The sequence below is a fragment of the Perognathus longimembris genome, chromosome 7, assembly GCF_023159225.1.
Source record: "Perognathus longimembris pacificus isolate PPM17 chromosome 7, ASM2315922v1, whole genome shotgun sequence".
Taxonomy (NCBI): domain Eukaryota; kingdom Metazoa; phylum Chordata; class Mammalia; order Rodentia; family Heteromyidae; genus Perognathus; species Perognathus longimembris.
This window is the reverse complement of record NC_063167.1, coordinates 6,906,309-6,928,490: the sequence shown is the minus strand read 5'-3', so window position 1 is coordinate 6,928,490 and position 22,182 is coordinate 6,906,309. Positions and strand designations below refer to the sequence as shown.

The 22,182-nt window shown below is 49.3% G+C and overlaps 1 protein-coding gene across 1 annotated transcript in view; it reads left to right on the top strand.

Moving 5' to 3' along the window:
* The window catches only part of Mtor (mechanistic target of rapamycin kinase), a 115,111-nt gene extending 93,718 nt beyond the window's left edge, over nt 1-21,393 (top strand). The window contains exons 39-58 of the mRNA XM_048350228.1: nt 240-488; nt 1,057-1,157; nt 1,991-2,087; nt 2,389-2,487; nt 2,759-2,881; nt 3,066-3,248; nt 4,302-4,436; nt 4,592-4,766; nt 6,417-6,552; nt 7,302-7,449; nt 8,344-8,466; nt 10,485-10,567; nt 12,685-12,757; nt 13,227-13,301; nt 13,625-13,760; nt 14,838-14,903; nt 18,191-18,271; nt 18,695-18,775; nt 19,765-19,870; nt 20,570-21,393. Of these exons, the coding sequence (XP_048206185.1) occupies nt 240-488; nt 1,057-1,157; nt 1,991-2,087; nt 2,389-2,487; nt 2,759-2,881; nt 3,066-3,248; nt 4,302-4,436; nt 4,592-4,766; nt 6,417-6,552; nt 7,302-7,449; nt 8,344-8,466; nt 10,485-10,567; nt 12,685-12,757; nt 13,227-13,301; nt 13,625-13,760; nt 14,838-14,903; nt 18,191-18,271; nt 18,695-18,775; nt 19,765-19,870; nt 20,570-20,585 (2,286 nt within the window). The 3' untranslated portion in view covers nt 20,586-21,393. The remainder of the gene's footprint in view (nt 1-239; nt 489-1,056; nt 1,158-1,990; nt 2,088-2,388; nt 2,488-2,758; nt 2,882-3,065; nt 3,249-4,301; nt 4,437-4,591; nt 4,767-6,416; nt 6,553-7,301; nt 7,450-8,343; nt 8,467-10,484; nt 10,568-12,684; nt 12,758-13,226; nt 13,302-13,624; nt 13,761-14,837; nt 14,904-18,190; nt 18,272-18,694; nt 18,776-19,764; nt 19,871-20,569) is intronic.
* The last annotated feature ends 789 nt before the right edge of the window (nt 21,394-22,182 follow it).

The window sequence follows — 22,182 nt, the reverse complement described above, 5'->3', positions numbered from 1 at the left end:
TGGTCACCATCTGCCTTGCAGAGCCCCCAGGCCTTCAAGTTTTTGAGGCCCCAAGGTGCCTTGCAGCAGGGCCTGAACTCTGCCCCTCTTGCTGTGACCCCATGACCCCAGGGCACCTGGCTGCCTTCGTCCCGTCTGCGTCCTGACCCCGAGGCCCCACCCCCAGAGCATGCTGAGCCCTCACAGCCTGCCACCATCACTCACAGCTCCTTGTCCGCCCCTGACTCTGGTTCCACCAGGCCTGGCACGCGTGGGCCGTGATGAATTTCGAGGCTGTGCTGCACTACAAGCATCAGAACCAAGCCCGCGACGAAAAGAAGAAGCTGCGCCACGCCAGCGGTGCCAACATCACCAACGCCACCACCGCCGCCACCACTGCTGCCGCCGCCGCCACCACCGCCAGCACAGAAGGCAGCAACAGCGAGAGTGAGGCCGAGAGCACGGAGAACAGCCCCACGCCCTCCCCGCTGCAGAAGAAGGTCACCGAGGTAGGGGCTCCTAGGGCCTGGCTGTGAGGGGAAGGAGCCTGAGGCTTGCTCTGTGGCGCAGGACACGCGGCCCGTCTGCCTCTGCCTTGTGCGTGCGCCTGGGCTGGGAACGCAGGCTGGGAACAGCTCCCTGTGGCCCTTCCTGCATGATGAGCTCATCTCTGCGCGGGCGGCACTGGGTGTGCAGAGCCTGGGGAGCAGCCCTGGACGCCCCAGGGCAGCCGCACGCTCAGGGAGAAGTGTGCGCAGAGAGAGCCTCAGCTACCCGGAGGCTCTCACCTCTTGGTGGCACTCTCCAGGAAGCCACCATTACTCCAAGAGAGCAACAGTTAAGGGGGGAATGCCGTTTGTTAAATACTTGCTCTGTGCCAGATTCTAGTAAAGGTTTTTCCCGCATAACTGGCTTAATACTCAAAACTACCCTCTGAGGCCAGAGCTGTTACTCTGAGATTGCTCTCGTTTCATCAGTGAGAAAGCCCAGACCAGGGCTGTTACTCTGAGATTACACCCACTTTATAGATGAGAAAGCTAAGGCAAGAGTGACACTGACACGTGTGTCTTCCACCAGGATCTGTCCAAAACCCTGTTGATGTACACCGTGCCTGCTGTCCAGGGCTTCTTTCGTTCTATCTCCTTGTCCCGGGGCAACAACCTCCAGGATACGCTCAGGTACAGGGAAGGTGGGATGAAGTTTTGGAAGGCTATGTTAATAGAAGGACTCAGAAGTCACACAGCATGGCTCGTGGGCCTTTCTCTGCCTGCACCTTGAGGGTTGAGAGCTGACCAGGCCCACCTATGGGAGAAAACTGCAAAGAATAAGAGGACGAAGTGAAGTGGTAGACTAATTACATAGCCACAGTACCTCGCATGTACCTGCTGCATTTAGAGGTCTGCACAAATGGTCCAAGCCAGTCAGTCCACAGGCCGGAAGCAACAGCTTCTTCCATCCAGGGCCTGTGGTCAGCTCAGCGCCAGTCCTCCCATTTCCCCTTTCCTCCTCCCTCCGGGCATCAGCTCAGCTCCAGTCCTCCCGTTGCCCCTTTCCTCCTCCCTTGGCCACTTCCTTTCCCACAGGCACACTGCAGTTCTCTTGGTTACCCTGCCGGGCTCATCCACTCCATGTCTGAGTTCATGCCACAGCCACCCCAACATGATTTGGGGTGAGCTGTTCACTCGGGATGGTGGTCACAAGACAGCCAAGAGCTCTGCCAGTCATCACAGAACCTGAAAGAAAAAACAGACAAGGGACTGGGATTGTGGCCTACCAGTAGAGTGCCTGCCTAACATGCATGAAGCCCAGGGTTCGATTCCTCGGAACCACATACACAGAAAAAGCCAGAAGTGGAGCTGTGGCTCAAGTGGTAGAGCATGAGCCTGGAGCAAAAGAAGCTCAGGGACAGAGTCCAGACCCTGAGTTCAAGCCCCAGGCTGGCCAAAAAAAAAAAATCCACAAAAGCTGAGGCCACAGCGGCCCATGCCCCTCTCCCGCTTGTGTATTCCAGAGTCCTCACCTTGTGGTTTGATTATGGTCACTGGCCAGATGTGAATGAAGCTCTAGTGGAGGGGGTGAAGGCAATCCAGATAGACACTTGGCTGCAGGTAAGGAAACTTGGTGACAGGCGAAGTGATTCAGCTTCTCTCCTGTGAGTCCCCTTGGAACCACGCAGTGGTTGAGTAACAAGGCAGTATGTGTTCCTGCATTAAGGAAAGAGAGCTTGGCCCCCAAGTCCAGACTCCATGTTCTCCTCAGTTTTTGCTAGGCAATGGAGAGAACAAACAGTTTCAGGATGTAACAGACCAGACAACCAACAAGTTGCAAGAGTAGACCTTCTGATCATTTGTCAGAAGAATAGTTATAGCTGTTTCCTTTGCTGCAAAGTGTATCTTTTTTGAATACCAGGTTATACCTCAGCTCATCGCAAGAATTGATACTCCCAGACCCCTGGTGGGACGGCTCATTCACCAGCTCCTCACCGACATTGGCCGCTACCACCCCCAGGTATGCGGAGAACCCTGGGCGCTGGGGGGATGGCCAGCTGTTGCTAAAGCTGCTCAGGAGACCCAAATGTAGACGGCGGAAGGCAGGTGTTCTCTCTCGTGCTGTTGGAAAGCGAGCTGGTGGGTTCTCGCCTTCAGTGACTCAGGGACTTTGCTGAAGAGAAAGTCCCCTCCACGATGGAGGCCTCTTCCTGGTAACCTTACGTGGTATTATGTCACCACTTGGAAAACTCACAGCGGCTTCCTCTCACGTGTCCCTCTGTCCGCCTCAGGCCCTCATCTACCCCCTGACAGTGGCTTCCAAGTCCACCACGACAGCGCGTCACAACGCAGCCAACAAGATTCTGAAGAACATGTGCGAGCACAGCAACACCCTGGTCCAGCAGGCCATGATGGTGAGTGCGATGGGAGCCAGCAATGACCTCCACTGGCCCAGCCTCTGCTGACGTGGCCAGCAGCCAGGGGTGCCTGGGGACCGCCTCCTCCTCGCAGGAGTGCCGCCCGTTCTCGGTGGCTGTCCGGTCAGACCTTCCCACGTGTAGCTCGTCCCTGTGCCTCCCCCTCCTCCTCTGTGTGCAGGTGAGTGAGGAGCTGATCCGCGTGGCCATCCTCTGGCACGAGATGTGGCACGAGGGCCTGGAAGAGGCCTCGCGCCTGTACTTTGGGGAGAGAAATGTGAAAGGCATGTTTGAGGTGCTGGAGCCCCTGCATGCTATGATGGAACGGGGCCCCCAGACTCTGAAGGAAACGTCCTTTAATCAGGTATGTACGGCGAAAGCCCGGGAGGACACAGCCACGGCCTTCCCCCCATAGCCTTTCCACCACCTTTAACGACATGCCCTCAAGCCGAGGCCAGAGGATCTGAAAACCTCAGGAATGAGCCGCGGAGGATGGCTTCACTCCTGCCGTCCTAGCACTCAGGAGGTTGAATTAGGAAGAGTGTGAGTTCAAGGCTAGTCTAGTCTAGGCACAGACTTCAAAAAAGAAAACAAAAACATGGGGCTGGGACTATAGCTTAGTGGTAGAGTGCTTGCCTAGCATGCATGAAGCCCTGAGTTCAATTCCCCAGCACCACATACACAGAAAAGGCTGGAAGTGGTGCTCTGGCTCAAGTGGTAGAGAGCTAGCCTTAAGCAAAAGAAGCTCAGGGACAGTGCTCAGGCCCTGAGTTCAAGCCCCAGACTGGAAAAAATAAAATAAAAATAATAACCAAATAAAACAAAAATGCCAGGAATGTACTTGTTAAGTTACAGGAACACTCCTCTCTTTTTTTTTTTTCCTTTCTTTTTTTGTCGTGTTGGGGCTGGGACTTCACCCCTGTCAGGCAACTCCACCATCCCTGAGCCCGCACCCTCACCTCCCTCCTGAAACCTTAATTGAAAAATCACAGATGTCGGGCTGGGGATATAGCCTAGTGGCAAGAGTGCCTGCTTCGGATACACGAGGCCCTAGGTTCGATTCCCCAGCACCACATATACAGAAAACGGCCAGAAGCGGCGCTGTGGCTCAAGTGGCGGAGTGCTAGCCTTGAGCGGGAAGAAGCCAGGGACAGTGCTCAGGCCCGGAGTCCAAGGCCCAGGACTGGCCAAAAAAAAAAAAAGAAAAATCACAGATGTCCTCCAGAGCTCCTCTCCTCTCCCTAACTGAGCCTTTGCTAACAAGTCATCCTCATGACCCAGAAGTGCCGCGTCAGGAGGTGCATAGCGATGCTTGCCCCCCCAGCTCCCACTGTAGGCTTGGCAGGGGGTTCTGCAGTCTGCTCAGGGCTTTTCACCCTCTTGCCAACTTGGAAATGCCCCTTGCTTTCCCCCCCAGGCGTATGGTCGAGACTTAATGGAGGCCCAAGAGTGGTGCCGAAAGTACATGAAGTCAGGGAACGTCAAAGACCTCACGCAAGCCTGGGACCTCTATTACCATGTGTTCAGACGGATCTCCAAGCAGCTGCCCCAGGTAGGGGCCCCCGACTGCCCCACCCCCTGTAACCTGCTTCTCTTTTCACCTCTACCTGCACACTTTGGGATGAGTAACTGCCTATAGAAATCTATTGAAAAAGTACTTGACTTACATTTAAAATCTCTCCCTAAACCTTTGATAACTATTCACAGCTCACATCCTTAGAGCTGCAGTATGTTTCCCCCAAACTTCTGATGTGCCGGGACCTTGAATTGGCCGTGCCTGGAACATATGACCCCAACCAGCCGATCATCCGCATCCAGTCCATAGCCCCATCTTTACAAGTCATCACGTCAAAGCAGAGGCCGCGCAAGCTGACGCTCATGGGTAAGGGCTCCTGCGCACCCCTCCCTCGCTGGCGCACTCTTTGACAGGCTGTAGCTGCCCCGTGTCGGCTGAGCCAGGAGTGGAGGGAAGACCTCTCCCTTGGCTCATCCCCTCAGGGCTCCTCGCCCCCTCAGAGTGGAGTGTACTGAAGTGAAGCTTGTGGGTTTTGTATGGAGAACTGATTGAGGAGTCAGGGTTGGGGAAGGATGGAGCCATCAAGAGGTACCAGATGTCTGAGATGTCTGTCGCCATGGGAAGTGACAAGCTACTGTGAAGAAGGAGCTTCTGGGCTCCTGATTATTCTTTCTTGGCGGGAGAGGGTGACAATCCTGGAGCTGGAACTCAGGGCTTGGGTGCTGTCTCTGAGGTGCTTTTGCTGAAGGCTAGCATGCTACTTGAGCCACAGTGCCACCTCTGGCTTTTTCTAAGTAGTTAATTGGAGATAAGAGTCTCATAGACTTTCCTGTCCAGGCTGGCTTTGAACTGAGATCCTCAGATCTTAGCCTTCTGAGTAGCTAGGGTGACAGATGCGAGCCACCAGCACCCGGCTTCATGAGTATTCTTTGTTTACTATCAGATCTCCCTTTGGGGGAGATGATGGTGTCAGATGAACTGAATTCACTATTCACTCATTGAACTGACTATCACTATCCTAGTTGGGCTATTGAAAGAGGCCTGACTACTCAGGTGGTACCATGAGGCATCTCTTTTTTTCCCTTTCTTTTGGGGGGGAGGTCTCTTTTTTTGGTACTGGGGATCAAACCCAGGATGTTGCACTTGCAAGGCTTTTTTCCCTTTTTTAATTGTTTGATCTTGGGTATGATTTTTATTTCTTTATCTCTTAAGCAATTTGCCTAGAAAACAAGGACTTTAGTATGCTGCCAATTTATCATGCTTCGAATGAGGCATCTCACTCTTAATACCACTGTTTCTCAAGTGTAGTGATTACTGACCAGCACCCATTAGTCATGGTCTACAGGTGATGCCTTTTCAGAGGCCCGTGTCTACTCAAACAAAAACCTGTGTCAGCCAGGCACCAGGGGCTCACACCTCTAATCCTAGCTACTCAGGAAGCTGAGATCTGAGGACTGTGATTCACAGTCAGCCGGAGCAGGAAAGGCTGTGAGCCTTCTTCAGTGAACCACTAAGAAGCCACTGGGTCCCAGTGACTCAAGCCTGGTATAATCCTAGCTACTCAGGAGGCTGAGATCTGCAGCCAGCCTGAGTAGAAAAGTTCCCATGAGACTCTTATCTCCAATTAGCCACTTAAAAACCAGAAGTGGAGTTGTGGCTCAAGGGGTAGAACTAGCCTTGAGTGAAGAAGCTCAGTGCCCAGGCCCTGAATTCAAGCCCCAGGACCAGCACCAAAAATAAACCAGGGACCAAATTCTAAATTAAAGAAACTCTGGAGTTCTTTGTTGTTGGTTTTGATTTGGGGTGTTTTGGTGGTGGTGGTGGTGGTGATTGGTTGGTTGGTTTGGGTCTTGTTCAAATCAAAGAGCACAAAGTTGGGGGCCTTTTCATGGATTCACAGAACTGGCAAAGTCTCTTAAGTTGCCTCTTACAAGATCTTTGGTATATGCTGGTGGTCTCAGTGAGTGGGTGGGAGAACCTGTAGGGTAGGCTAAGTGTTTCTACCGTTCCTTGCAGGCAGCAATGGGCATGAGTTCGTGTTCCTCCTGAAAGGCCACGAAGATCTGCGGCAGGATGAGAGAGTAATGCAGCTCTTCGGCCTGGTCAACACCCTGCTGGCCAATGACCCAACATCTCTGCGGAAAAACCTCAGGTGCTCAGAACACCATGCAAACGGCAAAGTGTTGGCAGTCTTCTGATTTCTCCAACAGCTGTGCCTACTATTATGTGCCTTGATAAAATAAGTGTGCAGCTAGATACCTGGCAAGGAGTCATAAAGAACCATGGTGTTCAAACACAAGAAGTCTCTAGAATTGTTAGGGCACTTTGACTGGGAAATGCCTTCAATGAAACTCAGAAAGGAGCAGTTGGGATTAGACTGGAGATTCTGTAGTCTTAGTGTGTTGTTTTGTCTTCTAGCGCTAGGACTGTGGCTAGGAAACTATTGTTCTTTAGTCTTAGGAATAGTCTCTCCCCCACACAGAGACGCAGGGAGGAAGCAGCCACCTTGATTTTGGACTATCCTCCTCCACCACTGTTGGCTATGTTGGCATTTTGTTGTAGTCAGCCCCAGCTCATACGTGAGTCTGAATCAGGCACCAGTGAAAAAAGACAGTGGCTTGACAGTGGCAGTCATGACTCCATTAGGCAAATGGGGAGGACCACTGTGGCTCCCATCATCCGTCCACTGTTCTTCACAGACGGTCCCTCACTGCACAGCCAAGACAAAGGGCTCACTGAAAACAGTTGGCATATCCTGAGCTGATCAAAGTCGTAGTCTTGGGCTTTGGGCTGGAAGTGTGTGGCAGCATGGCTCAAGTAGTGGAAACCCCTGCCTAGCAAACAAGACCCAAGTCCCTCACTGTTTACTGTACAATGACCCTGCTTTCCTGTGGGTGCTAGCATCCAGAGATATGCCGTCATCCCCTTGTCCACCAACTCTGGCCTCATTGGCTGGGTCCCCCACTGTGACACGCTGCACGCCCTCATCCGGGACTACAGGGAAAAGAAGAAGATCCTTCTCAACATCGAACACCGCATCATGCTGCGGGTAGGTGGTGAGGTCAGACCAGCCCCGCACCCTCAGCCTCGGCAGACTCCCATGCAGCTCCATACAGGCTGCTTCTTAGCTCCTGGGTGGGTGCTTACCACTTAGAAATCTGTTCACCGAAAGAACGATTTTTGAAGAAAATGTAATGAAGTAAATCTTACTAAAGCAGGTAACCTCTAAGAAAGTGAAGGGTATGGGGCACTGGTGGCTCACACCTGTCATCCTAGCCACTCAGGAGGCTGAGATCTGAGGATCACAGTTCAAAGCCAGCCCAGGCAGGAAAGTCTATGACACTCCTATCCAGTTAATCACAGAAAAAACAGGAAGTGGCACTACTGCTCAAGTGGTAGAGTGCTAACCTTGAGCAAAAGGAGCTCGAGGACAACGTCTAGGCCCAGAGTTCAAGGCCCAGGACCAGCAAAAAAGGAACTGAAGGGTAGAGGTTGTAGCCTGTTGGTGCACAAACTTGGCATGCACCAGGCCCAGAGTTCTACCCTTCTATCCCCATAGGGGGAGAAAAAAACGACCGAAAGAAAAACTGATGGATCTAAAGCTCAAAAACTTGATCGTTATCACATCTGCATAAATGGGTTTACCTAATGTATAGAAAGCAGTGAAGTCATGGGTAGTAGATGTGGAAGGAATTAGAAGGAGAGTGTTTGTCTTTGTCACCAGTCATCTGGTTGGGCTTGTGCTGGAGTGAGGCCTGCTCTTCCTCCTTCAGGCTGGGCCTCCCTGTGGACAGCAGGTCAGCTTAGCCATTCCATGGTTCTACTTGTGGTGTTAGTTCCTTTCTCCTTTGGGTTGGGGTGGTAAAATTAGAACCCAGTTCTTCCTGGCCCCCCGAGCTTGTTTCCCCCTGGATTTACGCTGCTTGCTTATGTCCTGATTCAGATGGCTCCGGACTATGACCACTTGACCCTGATGCAGAAGGTGGAGGTGTTTGAGCATGCTGTCAACAACACGGCTGGGGACGACCTGGCCAAACTGCTGTGGCTGAAAAGCCCCAGCTCAGAGGTACAGCCACGCAGCCCTCCCGGCACCACTCCCCCCCGCCCTGGAATCGAGCAGGTCTAGATGAAGTAGTCGGTTGTTTTCTCCAGTTACTTACAATAGTATGTGACTTCTGTATGTTAAGGAAAATTAGTATTTTTCATATCTGCCACAACTTTCCTGTTTATTTTCTTTTTTAAATTTTGTCAGTGTTTTAGGGTTTGGCATTTTTGTTCTTATTTGTGTCTGTACTGGGGCTTGAACTCAAGGGCCTTGTGTTCTACCTTAGCTTTTTTGCTCAAGGCTTGAGCCATACCACTTCTTCTGGCTTTTTAGTGGCTGATTGGAGATTAATTGGACTCTTGTGGACTTGTCTGCCTGGGCTAGCTTCAAACCAGGCTCCCATGTTGACACCCACCTCGACTTTAGCCTCCTGACTAGCGAGGATTATGGGTATGAGCCACCAGCATAGCTCACTAGATTTTCTTACTCTAATGAAAGACTTTCTGTCTGTTTACTTTTAAATCCTAACTTAATTTGATTTAATTTAATTTATGACTTCAGTATGAATTTTTCTCTTTTTTTTTTTTTTTTGGTGCTGGTCCTGAGGCTTGAACTCAGGGCCTGGGTACTGTCCCTGTGCTTTTGTATGCAAGGTTGGTGCTCTACCACTTGAAACACATCTCTACTTCTGGCTTTTGGGTGAATAATTGGAGATAAGAGTCTCATGGACTTTACTACTCAGGCTGGTTTCGAACCATGATCCTCAGACCTCAGCTCCCTGAGTAGCTATGATGACAGGCGTGAGCCACCAGTGCTGGCTTTTTTTAAAAAGATGATTGTTTAGACTGGACATGGCAGCACATGCCTGAAGTGCACCACTCACGAAGTTACGACAGGAGGGTCCTATAGTTTGAGGCCAGCCTTAACTATACAGAAAGACCCCCTCAGATCAACAAAAAAAGTGCTGGTGGGCTGGAAGTATGGCCTAGTGGTAGAGTGCGGCCTCAAATACATGAAGCCTGGGTTCGATTCCTCAGCACCACATATATAGAAAAAGCCAGAAGTGGCGCTGTGGCTCAAGTGACAGAGTGCTAACCTTGAGCAAAAAGAAGCCAGGAGGACATTGCTCAGGCCCTGAGTTCAAGCCCCAAGATTGGCACACACAAAAAAAAGTGCTAGTGGCTCACATTTGTAGTCCTAGCTGACATCTCAGGAGGTTGAGATCTGAGGATCACAGTTCAAAGCAGTTCCTGTTCAGGAAACTCCATGAGACTCTTATCTCCAATAAACTTCCAAAAAGCCAGAAATAGAAGCTCAAGTGGTAGAGCACTGAGGAGTAAAAATAGCTCAAGAACAGCACATAGGCCCTGAATTCAAGCCCCAGGACTAGCACAAAGAAAAAGAAGCAGCAGCCAGGTGTGGTGGTTAGTACATACCTGTAATCTCAGCTAGAGGCCTTACCTCAAGCACAGAATGCAAACAAAAGAATTGGGGCATTACTCAAGTGTTAGAGTGAGTATCTTGCACCCACCAGGCCCTGGCTTCAGCAGAAGGAAAGGGATGGGGAGGGGAGGAGAAAGGGGAGGGAAAAAGGATTTTTCCACATTTTTATTGAAGTTGTTAATTTTCAAAGGATTTTGAAATGGTTTCCTCTTTACAATCTTTACAATCTTAAATGGATGTCCTGAGTTTTTATGTGCCTAAGACAAGTCTATTCACCTAAGCCCAACAAATTTGTGGTTAACTTTAATCAAAAGCCTAGTTTATTCTTGTAAAAGAAATCTTTATTCTACTGTACATTCTTTTTTCTAATATACTTTAAGTAGTTGCACAAAGAGTTTCAATTCAACATGTCAGTTTATGGGTACAGTGCGTCTTGATTAATGGTACCCCCCTTCCATCATTCCCCATCTCTCCCAACCCCACCCATCCCCTCTTCATTGTACATTCTCATTATTGGACTATTATGGGGTATCATTATTTTGAAATTATGTTGCTAGTGTACAGAACCTTTAGTTCTCATGTGCTCCATATTGTAGGTGTGGTTTGACCGAAGAACCAATTACACCCGTTCTCTAGCAGTCATGTCGATGGTTGGATATATTTTGGGTCTGGGAGATAGGTGAGTGAGTTTAATTTGTTTCTTTTTGTCATCTTCCTACCTTGTAGTTTCCTTCTTTTCCAATGAGTTGTATGACCCTTTAGTAAGTAATTTTGTATTTTGTACTTCAGACTGCTTTTCCAGCACCAACCTGAAGTCTCTAGTCTATGCCAACAGAACAAGTCCATCACACTAGAGAGAAGCAAAACTATAGCTCCAGGGTACTACTTTCCCCATGGTTAGTTCAGTTTAAAAGCTAGGAGCCAGTGGCTCATGTCTGTACTCTTAACTACTCCAGAGGCTGAGAGCTGGAGGATCATGGTTCAGAGCAAATTCAGGCAGAAAAGTCTATGAGATTCCACCTCCACTCAACCAGCAAAAAGCCATGCTGAGGGCATGACTTAAATGATATAGTACCAGCTGTAAGCTGAACAAGAAAGCAGAGTGAGTCTATGAGGTCCTGAATTATAATTATACATCTTTGCTTTGCTTTCTTTTTTTTTTTTTTTTATCAGTCATGAGGCTTGAACTCAGGGCCTGGGGGGTGTTGTCCTTGAGCTATTTCACTCAAAGCTAGCATTCTACCACTTTTAGCCACAGCACCACTTCTGGTTTTCTGGTGGTTAATTGGAGATGAGTCTCACAGACTTTCCTGCCTTGGGCTGGCTTTGAACTGCGATCCTCAGATCTCATCCTCCTGAGTAATTAGGATTATAGGCATGAGCCACCAGCACCTGGCTGCATAATAAACTTTATCCAAATGTACAGACTGAAAAAAAACAACTAAAGAGGAGTTGTGGGCATGTAGCTCAGTATACACAGGGTCCTGGATTCAGTCCCCAGCATGGTGGATGGGGCCGGGGGTAGTCATGTTCAGAAATGACTCACAAGCTGAGTGGCAGTGGATCACACCTGTGATACTAGCTATTCAGAGGCTGAGATCTGAGGATCGTTGTTCAAAGCCAGCCTGGTCAGGAAAGCCCGTGAGACTCCTATCTCCAATGAACTACCAAAAAAGCCAGAAGTGGTGCTGTGTCTCAAGTGGTAGAGTACTAGTCCCTGAGCAGAGATAGTGCCCAGACTCAGTTCAAGCCCCAGGAATGGCACCAAACAAAAAAAAAAGACTCATGAGAATCTTAAGAAAACTGGTTCTCACTGGACTTCAGTGGCTCTTGCTTGTAATCACAGCTCCTCAGCAGGCTGAGATCTGAGGATCATGCTTTGAAGCCAGGACTCGCACAATCAATCAATCAATGGAGAGAGAGAATGGATTCTCTTTGTCTACTGTTTTTCTTTTTGTTTTTTGTTGGTCATGGGGCTTGAACTTAGGGTCTGAGCCCTGTCGCTGAGCTTTTTCACTCAAGGCTACCACTTTGAGCCCCAGCACCACTTCCGGTTTTCTGGTAGTTAATTAAAGGTAGAGAGTCTCACGGACTTTTCTGTCTGGGCTGGCTTTGACCCTCGATCCACAGATGTCAGCCTCCTGAGTAGTATTCTCTTTTGGAATCACATTTTGTGCAGTTATTTGAGTAAAACTACCCACTGTGCTGCCATCTCCCCCCTCCCCACATTAACTCTTGTTTTTAAGAGTCTAGGCTGGGCACAGCTGTACATACCTGAGTCCAGGACTTTGAGGCCAACCTGGAAAATGTAGTGAGATCCCATCTCAAAAAACAAAAAGCAGCAGCCTGCTGGGTGACTCTGTGTGGACGGGCTCAGGGGTTCAAGCAGCCTCAGCCCTAAGACAGCTGCGCAGTGGGGGTGACAGAGCTGGGCCATCCTGAGAAGCCATCCCTGTCAGAATCTACTCATGGTGGACCCCAAGATCCCAGCACAGCAAATTCTCTTCAATAAGTCTTCATTTTGGCTTGCAAGCTCTTTCCTGGAGAAGGCGAGATTAATAAATATTGGAGGCTTTAAGGGCCTCTGGTCACAAGCGCTCACCTGGGCCATTAGGGCACGGAGGCTGCTTGAAAGAAACCAGGGAGCAAGGCGTATGCCAGTACAGCCTGACTTACTCCAAGGCAGGCGGGGCCAGGCTTAGCTGGTGGCGGTGATTCGCCAACCCCAGCATGGAATTTCACACTCTTCATCAGTGCTCATCAGCTGATTCCGCCTCTCATTTGTGTTTCTCAAAGACACCCGTCCAACCTGATGCTGGACCGCTTGAGTGGGAAGATCCTGCACATCGACTTTGGGGACTGCTTTGAGGTGAGCACACATCCCAGAACCCCGCAGAAAGCTCACCCTGCTCACAGCGTAGGCCAACTTAACCAGAAAGGCCAGAAAGTGCCAGGGCATGCGCCATATCCCCTTCCTGCGTGCAGGATGAGACGTCAGTGTCAGCAATGGCGTCATGGCCCTGTAGCCGCAGCCTCCCCAGGCCAGAGCCTCTGCTGAGTAGAGGAATTGCCTCTCATCCACACTGTCTCCTGGCACCGCACACTGTCCCCTTTTTGTTTTTTTTTGGGGGGGGGTCATCTTGGTTTGGCTTTTTAGTCATCTTCCAAATCCTTATCATAAATGTCCTCCCTACATTCCAGCTCCTTTCTGTGCTGTGCTTCCTATGCTGTAAGGAGACAGAAGCAGGCAATGCCGAGGAAAGCCACCTGCTTCCCCTTGTGTTAGCTGAAGCCAACCATCTAACCGTGGATTCTGTTCTCCCTTCATCACCCAATAGGTTGCTATGACCAGAGAGAAGTTTCCAGAGAAGATTCCATTTAGACTAACAAGGATGTTGACCAATGCCATGGAGGTGAGGAGATGCTGGTAACAAGCTGGTAGGGAATGGAGCCAGTGCACTTACCACTTATTCTCTGACCAGACCTCGGTGCTCGCGCTCCCTGGATCCTGAGTGGCCCTGTGGTGGCTCGGCAGGCTTCTCCCGTTTCCCATTGTGTTAGGAATGGCCTTTGGAAGCCTTAGCCCTGCACATCAGGCCTGGTCTCCTGTATCTTCCTCAAAAGATGCAGCCAGTGCATGAGCTGCTTCCTAAACAAGGGTGGCAGTGCCTCTTGCCTCTGGTAATAAGGCACCAGTAAGTCACCTTAGCAGCTCCTGGGCGGTGTGGCTCCCCAGGTTACGGGTCTGGATGGCAACTACAGAATCACGTGCCACACCGTGATGGAAGTGCTTCGGGAGCACAAGGACAGCGTCATGGCCGTGTTGGAAGCCTTTGTCTATGACCCCTTGCTGAACTGGAGGCTGATGGACAGTGAGTACTATCTACAGCTGGGACTGGGGTCAGGACCCTCCCAAAATAGACTATCTGGACACAAGACACTTTCACTAACCTGTTCCCCTTCAAGCTGAGGTATATTGGTGACCTTCACTTTCTCCTCATAGGGTTTAAGAATTTTTACTAGCTACAACAGAAAACTGTCATTATTAACTTAATATTCATTACATTGTTTGTTGGTTGGTTGGTTTTGTCAGTCATGGAGCCTACCACTTTGAGCCATGGTGCCAGTTCCAGTTTTCTGGTGGTTAATTAGAGATCAGAGTCTCATCTACTTTCCTGCCTGGGCTGGCTTTGAACTGTGAACCTCAGATTTCAGCCTTCTGAGTATCTAGGATTACAGGCATGAGCCACTGACACCTGAATCATTATATTGCTCTTTAAGATAGGCTATGTACCCTAGTGATTTTTTATTTGGGCTCTTGAACTAGAATTTTAATAAGAAATGCGAACAGTTGTGATTTGGGGCAGCAATATCTCTGTCTTTTTTTTCTTCTCCTAGACATTTACTCACAAGAGTCTTCTAATTGACTGCAGTTAAATCAGACTTCCTTTCACCTTACATTACCTATATTATATCATCAGGTTTAAATCTGTGGCCCGAGGCACCTGTGGCCTGGTTGCAAGTCCCATGTGAGCACCTCGTGCTCTCTTACTCCAGAGAATTGGGGTTTTGTTCATTCTTCAGCATTATAGCTTTTGGAAAAAAATTCTACTTCTACGATTGTAAGAAAATAACACCCAGGCACTGGTGACTCATGCCTGTGATCCTAGCTATTCAGGAGGTTGAGATCTAAGGATCACAGCTCAAAGCCAGCCTGGGGCAGGAAAGTCCATGAGACTCTTACCTCCAGTGAACCACCAGAAAACTGGAAGCAGATCTGTGGCTCAAAGTGGTAGAGTGCTAACCTTAAGCAAAAGAACTCAGGACCAGCATCCAGGCCCTGAGTTTGAGCCCCATGGTCAACAACAACATTAAAAAAGAAAATTAGTATATCATCCAAATTTCTTACATGCCAAAGTTTAAAGCATTTTTATTCTTTCTTTTTTTAGCAAATACCAAAGGCAACAAACGGTCCCGCACGAGGACGGATTCCTACTCTGCAGGCCAGTCAGTAGGTGAGTGCCTGCCAGGGAAGGTGACAGCTGCGGCCACAGGTCCGAGTGCCTCTTGCGTGGGGGATGTTGTGGCCGGATGAGCAGGCACGATGTAAAATGGCTGTGGCTGCTGAATTGAAGGTCATTGAGTTTTCTGCTGATGGCGACAGTCTGGCAGAGAAGCTGCTCTCTAAACGCACTACCCCACAGCTATTTATTGTGCCTCCAGGGTGAAGTCTATAAAAATTGACTTCAATGCTAAGCACCTAGCACATGTTTTTATTATTGTCTGGCAGGATGGAACAGATACCTCAAACTCTTTCAGACTATCTGATCTTAATCTGTCTATAAAAATAAAGTTATTCAGGTATGATGGCACATGTCTGTAATCCTATTACTTGGAAAGCAGAGGCAGGGTTGTGACTGTAAGTTTGAGGTTAGCATGGGCTACATAGTGAGACCATATCAATAAATGTGAATGCTAATTGCCATTGACTCACACCTATAATCCTAGCTATGCAGGAAACCAAGATCTGAGCATTGAGGTTCAAAGCAGGAAAGTCTGTGAGACTAACCACTAATAAGCAAAAAGTCAGAAGTAGAGCTGTAGCTCAAGTGGTAGAGTGCTAGCCTTGAGCACATTAGCTCAGGGACAGTGCCCAGGGTCTGAGTTCAAGCCCCAGGACTCATATACACACACAAACACAAAGTGAAGTGGCTCTCCTCTGTACCTAGCTACTCAGAAGGCTGAGATCTAGATTACAATTCAAAGCTAACCCAAGTAGAAAAGCCTGTGGGATTCCATGTCCAATTAACCATGGAAATGGTAGACTGGAACATCTCAAGTGGTATAGAAACTGCCTCAAGCAAGAGTACCATGACCCTGAGTTTAAGTCCTAGTACTACTGGCCTAAGAAAAAATAATAATAATGAAAAGTGTGTGTGTGTGTTGTGTTGTGTCTGGACCACGGATGTGTCTTTGTTTTATTCTGTCTTGTTTTTCTACACTGAGGATTGAGCCAAGAGCCTGTTGCATGCTGGGCAAGTGTTCTGTCACTGAGCTCCATCTCAGCCCTTCAAGCCTACTCATAGGTCAGAAATGCTAAGATGGAAACAGCAGAAATGTGCTGACATTGCTGGAGAAGCCTATGAAACACTGTCTCCAGGGGTGTCCTTGGCAGGACAGGGTGTCTCCAAAAGCTGGAGTACTTCAGTGTGTTGAAACCTTTGGGAAGTGTTGCGGTGAAGCTGTTTGGCTCTGTCTGGTCCCCTCTCTCTCCCTATCCCCTTTTCTCTCTCATAGGATCTGACATAGTTCACACTTTGGGAAGTAGTGCTGCATGCAAAAGAGTAAATATTCTCTACACACGCTTGCAATCATTGACTTGACTAATCCAAATAATGACTGAGGTATGAAGAGAATGTCAAAGTACAGCGGGCACCTGCACAAATGCAGACTTCAGTTAGAGAACTGATCACAGTATATGTGAAATAATAGGAGAACAGGGGAGGGGGGTGGAGCCTCCAGCAGTGGCATACCTTCCTAGCACACCTTTCTCTCAGGGAAGCCCTGGGTTTGATCCCCGATGTTGAAAAAAGAGAGAGACTAACACCCTCTGTTATGTCCTCAAGCCCCCATGCATGCTTGGGAGAGGACGATCATGGAAGCCCAGGCAGGGGACTCGTTTTGAACTGTAGCAGTTAAGGGAACACTGGGGAGGGGGCCTTGGCCATCCCTGAGTCACTTATGCTGATGAGGTGATGGAATCTGGAGGGCTAGAAAGAAGAGTGCTTCCTGGACGTGCATGGTATCATACATGGACAGGTTAGACTGTGCCCTGCATCTAGCAGCTAGATTTGTGAGGTTTTCTTCTGGTGCTAGGGACCGAACCCAGGGCATGCAGCTTCTAGGCAAGTGCTGGAACACTGATCTGAGACCTTGTGCAGATGTCTGGTCTCATCTACAGGGTACTGTCACTTAATTGGTTTTATTATCCGGGCTGCTTCATGAGTATCTTTGTGAGTGAGTGTGTGTGTGTGTGTGTGTGTGTGTGTGTGTGTGTGTGTGTGTGTGTGTTGGTACTGGAGCTCGATTAGGGCTTTTGCTTAGTGTTTTCCGCTCAAGGCTGATGTTCTCCCACTTGAGCCAATGTCTACTTCCAGCTTTTTGCTAGTTCATTATTAATAATGTTATGCCAGATTTCTGGTCCCCAAAGACCACCAAGGAGCCGATACCGATGCAAATGCACGAGAGTCTTTATTGCACACTCGAGCTTGGACTCCCAACCATCACCAACACAGCGGATCTGGATTGAGAGTCCCGACCCTCAGATAGGCAGGGTTTTTATTGTGATTACAACAGGGGCAGGGTATTTCCAACTTGGCAGATACTTGGATGACATTTAGCAAGCAAGTCTTGTCCTATTTCCATTGGGTATCTACCCTTTCAGTATCTATTTTGGCTTTGATATTGGAAACTGGCCTCGATATCAGGAGTTGACAACAGGTGGTCACGTAACACTGATGCAAGGGGTTAGTACAGGGGTAGAGTAAGTCACAAATAGGTTAAGCAAGCCGTTTACAGAAGCAGAATATTGCAGTCAGGCTGACCTAGTACCAACTTTATTTTAACAATTGAAACCATGTTTTCCCATTACCACTAAGCAAGCTTGAGCGGGCTAAAACAATCCAGTACTCAATCATAAGTAAACCAACCTGACAGTTACCATGGCATTTCTATTACTATTATGGTTTTTTCTATAGTCTATGACTATGATCATTTTTTACTGTCCGTTACCATGGTTGCTACCCAGGTACAGAGGTGAACAAGTGTTCTCTACATTTTTAAATGTCAAACTATAAGAAACTAGTCTCACAGGTGGGGGTGCAGCCCTCTATCTTGGAGTCATCACCAGGGTTTAGAAGCTGTTATAATTTTAACACTAAAACTTATATTTAGTTCCTCCGGTTTTCAGGTCAGCCCTAACAATAAGAGTCTTGACAGACTTTTCCAGGCTGGCTTTAGACCATGTGATCCTCAGCTCTCAGATTCCTGAGTAGCTAGGTGTGAGCCACTGATACCTGGCTATAAATGCCTATTGAGTGACTCATGCGCTGCCTACAAGGACAAAGGTAGCTAGAATGAGCAGTTTATAAGTGGAGAATGAGTAACACAAAGCTTTCTCCTCTCCCACTGATGAGTTAGGGCAGGCGTTAGAGGGGTGCAGTCTGTGAAAAACTAGAAGCGAACACCAACAATGGCTTCTTAGTTGTTTGAATTTTTCTGCTAATGATTTTTTTCTCCCTAGAAATTTTGGACAGTGTGGAACTTGGGGAACCAGCTCATAAGAAAACAGGGACCACGGTGCCAGAATCAATTCATTCTTTCAGTAAGTTCACCCTCCCAGGAAACGCACCAATGACACGCACCAATGACTGAATTCCTTAAGAAAACAGCAGCTTTCCTTGAGCACAAAGAGCTCAGGGACAGTGCCCAGGCCTGAGTTCTAGCCCTAGGACCAACAAAAAAGAAAGGGAGGGAGGGAGGGAGAGAGGACAGGACAGACAGGAAGGAAGGAAGGAAGTAGTAGCTGTGTTGAAGATGGAGTGGGGCACTCAACAAGATGAGGTAACAAAACTGCCTGTGAGAAGAAAGGTTCCATGAATTTCTCCTTGTATTCTGAGGGCAAAGACAGGTACAAAGGAAGAACTGGTCAGCATCCACAAAACTGATGGATAAGACAAGCAGGGGCCCCACAGAACCTATGGTGGTGAGCTAATCCTGCTGGTGTTTCTGCTTTTGTGCATTCCAGTTGGAGACGGCTTAGTGAAACCCGAAGCCCTCAATAAGAAAGCTATTCAGATTATTAACAGGGTTCGAGACAAGCTCACAGGTACGTATGTTTATTCAGGTGCCCTTCCACTGTAAGACACCTGGGGGAGAGCTGCCCTCCCCTGGAGTGGGTGGGCAGCCCCATCTCCAGGGGTGTGGTGTCTGTGTGTCAGCCTCCTATGGCTCGGAGCGTGGGGCTCCGAGTGGGGCTCGGAGCAGTGGGGCTCCCCTCTGCTTCTCCCGCCGGTGGCCAATTTTCCTTGGAGTTTGCTTTAACTCCGCATTTAACTCCAGAGGTGAATAAAGTTTCTGCAGGAATCTGGACGGATTCCGAAGTCAGCCAGATCTATGAAGAAGATAATGTCACCATTGTCGTGGTGGTTTGATGCTTGAGAAGCTCTTACCTCAGGCCTTTCCTGAGAGAGTGGGACAGTGGCAGGGAGAGATGTGTGCTTTGGACAAAGCCACACATGGGGCTGGGAATGTGGGAATGTGGTACAGTGCTTGCCTTGTATGCATGATGCTCCAGGTTCCATTCTCAACACCACATACACAGAAAAAGCCAGAAGTAGTGCTGTGGCTCAAGTGGTAGAGTGGTAGCCTTGAGCAAAAAGAAGCCAGGGGCAGTGCACAGGCCCTGAGCCCCCAAGTTCCAGGACTAGCAAAAAAAAAAAAAAAAAAAGTCAGTCATACCAGTCATCTTTTCCCACTGGGAGATGGAGAGTGGGCACTCACTTCCTGTGTGACCTCTGAGCCCCTCAGAAGGAAGGAAAGGTCACATGGGACATTCCCTAGGCACTGAGCATCAGAGCATTGCCTTTGGCTTTTCAGTCAGGTGACATTGATAAGCACCTATACCTGCTGTATGCTAAGAAACCATCTTGGAAAAAAGACCCCCATTCCAGAGCTGCCCCTCAACACCACACCACACCTCCCCTACCAGGCCCACACGGGCGGCAGAGTGCCAGCCTAGCCGGGGCAGAAAGTTACCCAGAAGGAACTAGGAGTGTGTGAGTATCAGGTGCAGGTGTTTGCGCGTCTCCTCCCCAGGTCGAGACTTCTCTCATGACGACACCCTGGATGTTCCAACACAAGTAGAGCTGCTCATCAAGCAGGCCACGTCCCATGAAAACCTCTGCCAGTGCTACATTGGCTGGTGAGTGCGGCCAGCAGCCAGGGCCCGCTGCCCCCAGCCCCGGGAGCCAGGGGACAGCTAGGGCTGCAGAGCTCAGAGCTCAGGAAGTGCGGTGCCGGTGGCTGAGGCCGAGATCTGCAGGTCACAGTTTGAAGCCAGCACAGGCAGGAAAGTCTATGAGACGTACCTCCAATGAACTCCCCAAAAAGTCACAAGTGTGAGCTGTGGCTCAAGTAGTAGAGCTCCAACCTTGAGCAAAAAAAGCTTAGGAACAGCCCTCAGGCCCAGAGTTCAAGCCTCAGAACTGGCACCACAAAAAAAAAATTTTTTTTTCATTAGAAGCAGTGGCTTAGAATAGTATGTTTGTTAGTCTGTTTGTGAGGGTTCATCTGGATTTTTGTTGTACTTCAGAGACAAGAAGGACATAGGAAAAGACCCCAGGTCAGTGGCACCAAGAGGAAGATGAAGAGACAGAGGCTCTGGGAGTGCAGCCTCCGGGCCCCGGCATCTCTTGATGCATTGCTGAGGCATGTTTAGAGGCAGAAACTGGAGAGGAGATGCAGAAAGTGTCCTTGGGGACCTTATCAGCATAGGCGCTGTCCCAGTGAGAGCGGGGAGTCTCAGGGAAGAAAGCGTCAGGGCAGTCGGCCGGTGGGTTGTAGGCAAAGCTTTGAAGGGGCTCTGGGTGCTAAACTGTTCCTTTGCTGTCCGCCCTCCTAGGTGTCCCTTCTGGTAGCGGGAGCCCCAGCATGCCACAGCGTCTCCTCTGAGGCTTTTGGACTTTGGTGTGTGCTTCCACTAAACCGAAACTGTGGTCAAAAAGTTCAACCTTGTTAACTACTTTGAAATGTAAATTAAAAGAACTACTGTATACTCTAAGTTGGTCAGAACCAACTTTCTAGCTGCTGTTGAAGAAGATAAGGTCAGAAACACAAGGCTTGATTGGGTTCCCAGACAGTGAAACACAATAATACTACATACATCAAGCCATTGGTTTGGGGGGAACCGAAGATCTATCACTTAGAAATACGGGTTTTGACTTAACTCAAGAGAGCTCATTGTAAGCACTTACAGACAGACCAGCCTGGTCGTCCCTGCAAGCTGGGCCCAGCAGACCCAGCACAGCCCATCCTGGACGGGAGAGAAGAAAAGCGGCCTTCCGTGCTCCGCCCACCCTCTTACCTCACCGCCCCTGGACAGCAGCAGCATTTGCAGGATGGACCAAAATGGGTGACAACTGACCCAAGCGCTGCTGCAACTCCCTTCAGTGCAGGACCTCCCCACCAAAAGGGGCACAGGGGAGCCCACTCCGGTCCTGCGCCCAGCGAGAGCGGAGCACTGTGCTCGAAGCAGGGCCTCTGAGCACGAGGTCTGCCCAGGAGGAGCTGAACGCGGAGGGAAATGCGCTAGAAGAGGGGGGCCGTGAGGACGTCAGTACTCAACCACAGGCACCAAGTGCAGAGCGCAGCCATTGTCTACACAGACATCACATTGTATCAGAATAGTTTTTGTGCCAATAAATGACATCCGAATTTTAAAAACATGCCTATGACTGAGTTGAATTCATAATTATTAATAAATTCTAAAAGAGAAGCTGGGCACTGTGGCTCAGGCCTATAATCCTATATACTCGGAGGCTGAGATCTGAGGATTGCAGTTCAAAGCCAACCCAGGCAGAAAAGTCCCTGTGAGACTCCTATCTCCAATCAACCTCTCAAAAACCAGAATGTGGCTCAAGTAGAACTCTAGCCTTGAGCAAAAGACTTCAGTGACAGTGTCTAGGCCCTGAGTTCAAGCTCCACAACTGACCAAAAAATAAATTCTAAAAGGGACAGTAGACCACTTCCCTGACATGCACAAGGCCTTGGGTTTTGTTCCCGGCACCATAAACACATAGGCACGTGCGCGTGTGGGCGCCCCCCCCCCCAAAAAAAAAAACTTACCCTCCCCCAGTCTTATTAGTGTTTATTACTAGGGACTATAGAGACAACAAGGACACCGTGTCATAGAGATGGCCTACCACAAAGAAAACAGAGGCCTCCAACCCCAAAGCACTGAGGAGGGAGGAGCCCACAGGTGGAAGAGGCAATTCCACTGGTGCCCCAGGAGAACCTCAAGGAAAGAGGCCGTTTGGGATGGGTCTTAAGGAGTGGCAGTTTGTCACATGAAGTCCCCATTTGTCACATTGGACTTTCTGGCAGCAGAGGAAACACCCAGCACCAAGATTGAAAGGCTGCGACCTGCCGCATGCAAGAAGCACAGGGCATGCGGGAGCCTTCCCGTGCGTGATGCACACCACCTAGTCTTACGGGTGGGCCTCATGGCTCAGCATG